Below are 11,135 nucleotides of genomic sequence, written 5' to 3'. Positions count from 1 at the left end.
GGGCTGTAGGATGTCCCTCAAAGTCCATATCCTTGATGCTCATCTTGATAAATTCAAGGAGAACATGGGAGCGTACTCGGAGGAGCAAGGCGAGCGCTTCCACCAGGATATACTGGACTTTGACGCCGCTACCAAGGACAGTATAACGAGAACATGATGGGAGACTATATTTGGGGGCTGATTCGTGAAAGTGATTTACAGTATAATCGTAAATCTCGAAAAACTACTCACTTCTAAATCTTTTGTAGTCATTTTTGTATTACTTTAGTATAAATACATGTTAATTTGGATTCATATGTTGTTTTTTTCTGACTTTATGTGAACCAAAAGACACAAATGTGCCAGTTTTCTCATTGGAAATAGGTACATTTCAAAATATCACTGTCCTGGTCACAAAAGCAAAGTTTGTGGGGAACAATAGCCATTTTCTATACTTTTGAGGCATAAGAAATTAGGAAATAACACTTACTACCCAGGAACAAAAATTGTGTTACATAGTGTTAAGTGGCACATTCTATTGCAGGATAAACTATTTGTCAGTGTAAAAAGCAAAACAGCTACTTAAATTGATCCAAGTAAATTCTAATCCAAATTGGTGTCTGGGCAGTAATCAAAATACTCTCATACCATAAGAAACAGATACACATTCCCTTATAAAAAAATGAGCGGAGTAGTCAAAGCTTTACCCTTTGTGCAAGTCTCATATTTTCTGTTTTTCCGTATTGCCTCTGCATCCCTTACCTTGACAGTAGGTGACAGAAAAATAAATTGTCTTGCTTGTTTATCGGGACCAACCTGCATGTTAATGAATGTAGGGGTTGCTTGAGAAACAAGCATTCAATCTGGAAATGAGAACAGAGAGATATCTACATTGCCTATACTGGCCTGCCTAACTCACATCGACCCATTCCTTATTCTCCAGGGTTCTCAGCACTGAGTCTTGGGTGCCCCTGTCTACCTTGCAGTCTGTGCTGCTTTACATTGTAATCCTCCTAGAAGTTGGTAATTAACTGGGGGTTTTATTGAGAGACATATTTAGGAAGCTGAAGTCTGAAGATTAATAGTGGCGTGTGTGAGGCTCCCTACAGACTGGAGGTATGGAGAGAGAGCTCATTTTTATACACATCCATACACGTTTTCCTCCGAGTGATAACTGGGTTTGAATTTGACATTAATAACCAGCTACTACTGGGTGTAGTGGCATAGCTGTATCTGCCTGTCCAATTGTTGTGTGCCTGCAGCTGGAGCCACAGTTATATGTACACAAACTGGCCAGTCAACAGAGTTTTGACGGATTGCACAGAATGCTAACTATGGACAAAATTACAAATAGCATGCAGGTCAACAAGGGACCATTCATATAAAACTGAACTGGCATGTTGTGGGATATTGCAGCCTTATTTATTTTATTTTTTTCAATAAATTACTTTTTTATATCAAGGATGTTAAACAATGTTAAAGGATGTTAAACATACATAGTTTTTTTTGTGGCACTTGTTAGATGTACTCATTACAGGCTGCCTGATGACACATGTTCATGACACAGACCTTCTCCTAGGCGCAGCATCTGCACAACTGCAATTTGGGGCAGCAGTGTGGTGTAGTGGTTAGGGCTCTGGACTCTTGACCGGAGGGTTGTGGGTTCAATCCCCAGTGGGGGACACTGCTGTTGTACCCTTGAACAAGGTACTTTACCTAGATTGCTCCAGTAAAAACCCAACTGTATAAATGGGTAATTGTATGTAAAAATAATGTGACATCTGTATAATGTGAAATAATGTATAATGTGATATCTTGTAACAATTGTAAGTCGCCCGGGATAAGGGCGTCTGCTAAGAAATAAATAATAATAATAATTAAAAAATGTCACCAACAAATGAGATCAGTGATTTTGGTAAAGTTTGTGGACATGATTGAACTGTTGGTTGCAGGTGCTTGACGCAAATCTACCTGTAACAATCTTCTTACCTCAGTGGCAGTTATACCCATCGAAGCAGATCCGCCGTGGAAAGCTGAATTCTAATAACTGGGTATAAATGAGCTCCCTACCATGGAGCAGGTGGCAGCTAGGCAGTTATGAGATGGATAACTACAGATGATACTTACAGTATTCAGGATAATACTGCTTAAACATGACCCTTAGGGAACATTGGTATCAGTGGTAGCTGGTGGCCCAAAAAACTGGGGAGGCAGAAAAAAAGGCAGAGGGCTTAGTGTCCCCTTAAGCTCTCAGCAGCAGTAGAATCTTATTGTATTCAGACCGACAACACTTTTTGTATTATTATTATTAAAGGTGACTTACAGGTGTTACAAGGCAGTACAGGGCTACAATGCAATATTAATATTTAAAAACAGTATAGTTTACAGTAAGTGCAAGTACTGTACTCCTAAAAAACAATATGAAATAGGATGCAACAAGTTAGGATTACAAGAGGTTATATATCTAAAATGACATAGTAGTGCAATAGTGCAAGGATAGTGCATTAGCTGAGGATCCAGTAACGTGGTGCGTAGATCAGGGAAGTCCAGTGCATAGTAGGAGGGGTAGATCAAGAGATCTACCCCTCCTACCCCTTTCGTGTGGTCCAGTGGTTAAAGAGAAGGGCTTGTAACCAGGAGGTCCCTGGTTCAAATCCCACCTCAGCCACTGACCCATTGTGTGACCCTGAGCAAGTCACTTAACCTCCTTGTGCTCTGTCTTTCGGGTGAGACGTAATTGTAAGTGACTCTGCAGTTGATGCATAGTTCACACACCCTAGTCTCTGTAAGTTGCCTTGGATAAAGGCGTCTGCTAAATAAACAAATAATAATAATAATAATAATAATAATAATAATAATAATAATAATAATAATAATAATAGTGCAATAGTGCACCAGGTGAGCGTCCAGTAACATGATGCTTAGGTCAGGCAAGTCCAGTGCGTAGCAGGAGGGGTAGCTCAAGAGATCTACAAGTGCAGTCTACACAGGTGTGTCTTGAGGAGATGGTGGAAGGCAGTGAGAGATGGTGCAGTCCTGAAGTTCTCCGGTAGCTGGTGCCACCACAGAGGGGCTAGGGAAGACAAGGAGTGGACATGTGAGGAGGGAGAGTGGAAGAAAGGTATGACCAGTCGGCCAGTACAGGCGGAGCGAGCGGAGCGTGCGAGAGGGGGTGTAGGGATACACTGTAAATATCAATTCACTACCTCAGAAGGTTTCTGAGATATGGCTTTGACAATGTGGCAGGAAGGGGGGTAGTTTTCCATGTTTGATATGTGACCTTGACCTAGAGAAATACAGAAAATATGAGAATGTGAAGCTGCTATCTGAAATGTTTTTATTAGCAGTTGTAGGGTGGCGGCGGACTTGCTAATTCATACAGGCTTCCTTTCAAGGGTGCTTAACTACTCAGACAAGCATGGCAGGTTGTTTAGAAATTTCCATAGAGTTTAGCTATCCTGCTCACTTGCCTGCATCAACAGAAAACCTGCAACTACAGTACAATTTATCTGTAAACTGTTTATTGATACTGAGTTACAATACAATTAACTCTTTCAGCTCTAGATACATTTACAGACTATGGATAAGTAATTACATACACTTTTTTTTTTTTTTTTTTTTTTTTAAATAAATGGCATTATGTATAAATATTAGTATACTTGACTAGTGTAATGGTCTTCTGTTTTGAGTGGCGTTATTTTTCCAAGACCTGCAATGAGGTTTTTAGTGTGAAGAGTCAAATCCAAAATAAATAAATAAATAAAATAAAAAAGGTTACTAAAAAAAATCCACCATGAAAAAACTAAAATGTAATAGAAATGGAAAAACAAAACCAAAACAAAATAACCTGAACCGTGGATAAGGTTGTTTCATGAGGAAGAGAAAGGGAGGAGTTTGTTCTCCAATGCGGGTAGCTCAAGAACAGCCAACACAGCAAGAGATGGCAACTCACTATTAAATAAGCATCTGTACTATTGGCTTTAGACCCGAAGCCGTCGCTAGGGAGCAGCTCCACAACAGCAAAGGTAAAAAAACCGTGCTACAGTAACCAAGAGCAGCGCGCAGTGTACAGTTTAAACAATGCCTCCCTCTGTGAAACAAACTTGCAGTTACTTACAGATATTAAAACGCACCTCCCCGTTGATACTGTAAAGAGATTCTCTTGTTTACTGCCTTTTCTTTCGGCATAGTTCTGTGTTTTCTTATTTTCTATTTGAAATCGTATTTTATCTGCTCGCTTTTGCCAGCTGATGCAATTTTTTTGTGAAGTGCATTCAAGAAACCACACTATTTCTTTATGGCGTCGCACCAGCAGTCAAGAATTCAATCATACCTGGAAAATAACAAAATTGGCCCTCTGTTTGAGGTAAGAGTTTTAAAGCAACTTTTATGCATGCTAAACGTTCATGCTGTATTTGCTTAGTGACGGGCTGCGGTACACCGTGACATGTGCAAACACATTGGTTGTTAAGTGTTTGTGTGTATTAAAATGATTTCTGTTCTGGGAAAAAGACTTGAAACGAAGTAAACATTTGAAAAAATACGAAACTCTATCAAGTTTATGCTTTTGACCTGAAGTTGTTTGACGTCTAGCACAATATACCTTTGTTTTGCTGAACACAGGCATACGGATAATTCATTTTCTAACTGCACATTTCAAATGTTTCCTCCGTTTTCTTTTTTTTAAACGTACGAAAGACAATTATAAAAATACCCCTACCGCTACAAGACACACTATATTAACTCGATTTAAATCCATCCAAGTTGTTTTGATACAAAGGGAAGACAGAGGCACAGTCACTGTAATGTGATACGCGAGCCACTAATTAACGTGAGTTTCTTTATTGTAATTACATATTCTCCACAAAGACTAGCCTTGTACCCAATACGAGGCGGAGCGTCTAGGTGCAACACACACTATGCAATGTCGATTAAATGAAGAGTCATGATAAGCTGAAAATGTCAGAGTAATTTATGTGGATGTATTTTAATTGTATGCTTGAGATTGGATTTACTGGTATACTATTAGCATTAAATATAAACACTTTAATACTATTAGTATTAAATGGTTCACTTATTCACAATTCCAAACGCTTTCAGCTTGAAACAAGCAACAGCCTTTTTTCAAAATTCTAGCTAGCTAACTATAAGTAATAATGTAATTGTATGTAAAAATAATGTGATATGTTGTAACAATTGTAAGTCACCCTGGATAAGGGCGTCATGTATAATATAAAATCATTCACAGTAATACAGTCTTGACAATAGATGTTTTGACACAACTCAGATACAACTTAAATGGGTTTACGTTGAGTTCACATGAAGTGGTGTCTTGTAGCGGTTAGTGGTATTTTTATAATTATAATTGTCATTCTTCAGTTTATCATAAAGACCAGTGATTAAAGTGGGGCGGTATACATACCGATAAGAAAAAGAACTGATGGTATGGCATACCGGCAAAAGAAAAAATAAATTATTATTATTATTATTTATTTCTTAGCAGACGCCCTTATCCAGGGCGACTTACAATCGTAAGCAAATACATTTCAAGTGTTACAATACAAGTAATACAATAAGAGCAAGAAATACAATAACTTTTGTTCAAGCAAAGTACAAGTGTGACAAACCACAATTCAATAATACAGCAGATAATAGTGATAGTTACATCAGGATATGATTAAATAGTGATAGTTACATCAGGATGTGATTAAATACAGAGTACTACAGGTTAAACACTTGGCAGATTACAGTATTCTGAAGTACAGGATTAAATGCAGTAAAATAGGGGGCAGATAAGAAAAAAATAAAGCACATTTACATGAAGGGTGATAGTGTCCCAGGATACAAACAGAGGAGTTCTACAGGTGCTCTTTGAAGAGGTGAGTCTTAAGGAGGCGCCGGAATGTGGTCAGGGACTGGGCAGTCCTGACATCTATAGGAAGGTCATTCCACCACTGCGGAGCAAGGGTGGAGAAGGAGCGGGCTCTGGAGGCAGGGGAGCGTAGCGGAGGTAGAGCTAGTCTTCTAGTGCAGGTGGAGCGGAGAGGTCGAGTGGGGGTGTAGGGAGAGATGAGGGTCTGGAGGTAGCTGGGTGCAGTCTGGTCAAGGCATCTGTAGGCTAGTACAAGAGTCTTGAACTGGATGCGAGCGGTGATCGGGAGCCAGTGGAGCGAGCGGAGTAGTGGAGTAGCGTGGGCGAAGCGAGGCAGAGAGAACACCAGGCGGGCAGCAGAGTTCTGGATGAGCTGGAGCGGACGGGTGGGGAACAAATAAGGGGAACAAAATTATATAAAAGTTATACTGCTGCAAAACACCCTACCCAGAACTCTTTAGCCTTGAACAAAAAACAAAAAAACAAACAAAAAAAAAACCTTGGACTTTAGTGTCTATACATGGCAAGAGTATGTTTCATCACAGGTCATGCCCTTATTCCCCGGAAGCACTTCCCCTGTAGGTGACTGTACCCACAAATTGTATGCATGACTTCAATCAATTATTTCTGTTTCTGATGCTAATGCATGCCTTTGTTTCATCAAGAATCGACTATGGTAATGCACTTTTTCTGGGATTCCAAAGTATTTGGTATCTTGCTTCCAGCTTATTCAGAATGCTGCTGCAAGAATTCTAACTAAAACCAGAAAAGGTGAATATATTACTCCTGTCTTGGCCTCCTTACACTGGCTTCCTGTGCAGTTTCGGATTGATTTTAAGATTTTATTTTTAACTTATAAAGCCCTTAATGGATCAGCACCCAGTTATTTACAAGAGCTGTTGATCCCATACATTCCTAAACCAAATCTTCGATCTCAGGATGCAGGGCTCGTGGCTATTCCTAAAGAGTAGATACTAATAGTATGAGAGGAAGGGCCTCTTCTTATGAGGCTCCTACATTATGGAACTCTCTGCCTTTTTTTGTCAGCGAAGCTAGGAGTCTTGCTGTTTTTAAATCAAGATTGAAGACCTATTTATATACACAAGCCTTTTTATCTTTCTATTATTGGTATCCATTATTACTGTTTCATTGTTTTTTAATATACATGATTGGAAATTTAACTTATTTAAAATAGTCTTTTTATTATAGTCTTTCTTATGATTTGTAATGTTTTATTATGCTGTGTGTATTATGTCTTTGGTGTTTTTTTAATATGTTTTCTGTAAAGCACCTTGGGGTCTATGACATAAGGGGCTATATAAAATGGAAATAAATAAATAAATAAATAAATGATGTGTTAGAAATCGTACCAGTCAAATCCAGCTAATACGTTTCATGTTGAATTTCATCTGTTTTATTTGTGTACTAGTTTTATGACGTCAAAATTAAAAGAGCAGTCTAGGCCATTGTCACCGACTATAAAATTCAAATAAAACTGATAAGAAAGCGCAACCCTTGGTGTAAAATACACCACTTTCTTTATTTCTTACACATAAAAAGAGAAGCTTCCAATACTCCAATTACAAGGAATCTCTTAATTGTTATTTAGTAATCCGTCGCGTATCTGACTGCAGTGGGACCAGAGTAAGGGTGGATATGTAAAAAGGCAGATAAAGGAATCTTGTTTTAAATACCATGTTACAGGTGTGTATAAATTACTATATTCACACAATTATTGTTTTGAGATGCAGCTTTTATTAGAGAGCTCCCCTAAATCTCTTGTTTAGAAAGATACAGGGTAGTGATGCTTATGACAGAGTAGCCGTCTGCCATGTGGGTGCGTGCATTCGCTGGGAGCTCTTCTAAATCTCTTGTTTAGAAAGATATAGGGTATAGATGCTTGTGACAGAGTAGCTGTCTGCCGGGTGGTGCGTGCATTCGCTGCTGAGCGACAGGCAGGAGATGGAGACAGAGGTTGAAGTTGATACTCTCCGCAGGCGAACAGAATTTATTTACATATCAACACACTGAACAGCTCATGTGACACTACCAGCAATGGTTACGCACGGAACACATGCTACGCAGTGTATGAAAACTTTGGTAGGATCTACACTCTGAACTAATTTTCTCTGTTCAATAATAAACTAACGTTGCTGAAGATATTGATCATGGTGGATAACTGGTTAGGGTGGGTATGAGACTGATTACTGTATATAACAAAATAACACAAAAATATGTTCCTTGAAGCAGACTTTTGATAACTAGGCCAGGTGTTTTACATACAGGTGTATCTTAGAAGTGCTAAAAATGTGAGCAAGGAATGAAAAAAATGAAAGACTGTTGTGGAAGCTGATTTAAATGGGTACTTCAACAAATGGGTTGATGAGGTTCTTGCTTGGATCAGTAAACAACCAAATGAGAAAGATGGCCAAATGGACCTCCTCTTGTTTGTAACCATAACACCTCCAAATCGTTTAGAAAGTAACAAGTAAACAGAGTATAATTGCTAAACTAGACTAGCCTGATTGTACACTGTAAAACATAACACAGTAATTTGCATTTGTTATCTTATATATACACACATACATACATACACACGCACACACTGGGGATTCACTTACTTAAACTAAAAAAGAACTGACGAAACTACAGTAAAGAAAGTAAAACTTCGGCAAAGAGATCTGAAAGATGTTTCAATAAATTGGTGGTGTTCCCCTTGTTTTTCACTTCTTTAAAACACTTCTGACATTTTGGCTGTCCGCCTTCAACCAGATTGCCGTTGTCATCTGGCTGAAATCCAAAATAGTTCCACATCAAGCTTCTCTCCAGCATTCGCCATGATGGCTGCAGTAATTAAATTTTCCCAGAATGCGCAGGGTAATTGGTCACTAAGCAGAAATGAGTAAGCTTTGTTAATATTGTTTTTAAAGCATACAATTAGAGTTTTGTTTTAAAAGCTTAAAAAACACCACACACAGTATCGAAAATATTTAGATATTTAGATATACCTATATATTTAGATTTATAATTTGCTTGTGTATTTATTACATTTGTAAAAGTTTCAAACCACAATTAAAATTGCTTCATGACACGAAGGTCGCTTGTATTCTCTCTTATGGCATCTTGTACTACTGTAAGCCTAGTGTTTTTTATATTTATTCTGTACATGTTTACAAATACCGGTTTGTATGAAATGAAATCAGCTGTCCGAATGTTCCAGAAGGCTGATCCCCTACATGATCCTTTTAATCCAACTATAAGTCCTACAAGTCCTTGAAACAGGAACAAGAGCACAGGCAGATCAAGCCAAGTACAGCTTCAGGTCAAATTAAGACACCATCCGCAATCCCTGTGCCAGCCAGTTTGCCCAAGCGAAAGGCCAACAAGCTGTTGTACAAAGCTGTTGTGTAAAGCCCAGCAGCCAAAGTAAAAAGTGATCACCCCAAGTAACCAAAAAACAAAAAACATGTCCTTGTAAATAATAGGAGCGTGGTGCACTATGAAAGGCGCTATATGAAATAAAGATTGATTGATATGTTTAGTCAGAAATGAAACTGGTGGACACTTCTGTGAAGTTGTGCAATTAACTGAGACACCATAGCATAGTCAACATGTTGCTTGTGCAAGAAACTGTAATACTTTTATGGAAGTACAGAAATGCAAAAGGAACTGTTAGGCAAGTTCTTGTATAAACAGCTACAGTAGATATTGAACAATTTTTTAATGCAATTGTGCTCCATTTCTTCTATTAACCACTCAGAAGAAGTGTCTCAGAATGCATCGTTTTAGCTAAAAAAAAAAAAAAAAAAATTTTCCAGTGGGAAAGAGGGTAAACCCCCCTCTTGCAAAAACATTGTGAGGAAACTCATGACTTGTGAATGTAAACCATGACCTACAAAGGTTTTCAATGTTTTTTAAACTGCCATATATTATATTATTATTATTATTATTATTATTATTATTATTATTATTTTCTTAGCAGATGCACTTATCCAGGGCAACTTACAGTTGTTACAAAATATCACAATACAAAGTATCACATTGCAAAATATCACATTACAGATAAGAGCAGTTATAAAGTACAGTAAAATCAGTAGAAAGTAAGATCAAATAAGAGCAAAATAATGAATATGATAATTACATTTAAGAGCAAATTCGACTAAGAGCAGTAAACTTCTAGTAAAAATGTTTGCTTATAAGAGTAAATTCCATTAAGAGTACATAAGTACTATAAATGGATAAGAACTATTTCAAATAAGAGCAATTACAAAAACCGTGAATACATATACCTTTAAGAGTAAAATCAAGTACATGATACAGAATAGTTATAATTAAGAGCAGTAGTAGAATACGGCAAAATATGGCGCAGTTCAGTGCAAGTACAATATAGCAAGGCATCGTGGTTCAGGGCGGAACTTGTGGTGGTGAGAAGAATAATTTGTCCCCTTTATGGATATATTGCTTTGATTTTAGCAAGTAGCCCCACCCGGTGCACAAATACCTGCAATATTTTCAAGACACCTTTGTTAAAAGACCCATATGAGGAAGCTACTTGCTCAGGTGCAGTAATTCAATATCAAATAAAAACTAAAATTAAGTAATCAACATCCGTTGTTGAAAACAACAGCCCTTCAGAAGATATTGCAGTTTGATTTATTTTTCATCTCAAAAGTCTTATGGAGTTCTAGTAGTCTCGGACAGAAGTAAAATATATGCCAAGCTCTTTATGCCAAGTCTAATTAAAATGTGCATTATATTTGGTTATGTATTTGTTTTTGTTTGTCACACAGTTATAGAAATCTGTCACCGCTTGGTTGTTTTGTTTGTGTTAGTTTTTATTTTTTGCAGTTAGTTTTTATTTCTTGCAATTTATTTTATTCATTTTCTGGAAAACTCTCAAACTACTGTAAATGTATTCAGCTGCCATTACTTTTTTCATTACTTGTGACAGAATAGAACATATATAATTAAAGTTTAAAGAATCCATTTTTGGTGACCAAAAGCAGACAGGCAGTAAACAGTGTTTGGTAATGATGCTCAACAAAGCTAGGAGCAGACACACTGGCAATAAAACCCCAGCAAATAAATCTGTAAGCAATCCTGTTATATCACTTTTGGATATGTTGAACGGTGACTCACCAGCTGCTGGTGTATCAGTTCACACTGTAATTATAGGCAAGGCGATGTATGATATTGACTATTTATGAAAACATGAATGCTAAACAGTGAGGAAGTGAAGAAGAAAGTACAGCTGCTACTTCAGTACCTCGGACAGTGACAAGGA

At 37.7% G+C, this 11,135-nt stretch overlaps 1 protein-coding gene across 5 annotated transcripts in view; it reads left to right on the top strand.

The window, feature by feature from the left end:
• Positions 1–3,877: 3,877 nt before the first annotated feature.
• Positions 3,878–11,135, top strand: part of LOC117435599 (uncharacterized protein C8orf34 homolog) — a 145,026-nt gene continuing 137,768 nt past the window's right edge. For 3 of the 5 annotated variants that reach the window (XM_034058916.3, XM_034058915.3, XM_034058917.2), the window contains exon 1: positions 4,013–4,345. In XM_034058916.3, coding sequence (XP_033914807.3) covers positions 4,277–4,345 — 69 coding nt within the window. In that variant the 5' untranslated portion in view covers positions 4,013–4,276. The other 2 variants (XM_059017289.1, XM_059017290.1) reach the window with 2 other exon arrangements.

The sequence above is a fragment of the Acipenser ruthenus genome, chromosome 3 (assembly GCF_902713425.1).
Source record: "Acipenser ruthenus chromosome 3, fAciRut3.2 maternal haplotype, whole genome shotgun sequence".
Classification (NCBI taxonomy): domain Eukaryota; kingdom Metazoa; phylum Chordata; class Actinopteri; order Acipenseriformes; family Acipenseridae; genus Acipenser; species Acipenser ruthenus.
The sequence above is the reverse complement of the archived record's forward strand: the minus strand, read 5'-3'. Positions and strand labels throughout refer to the sequence as shown.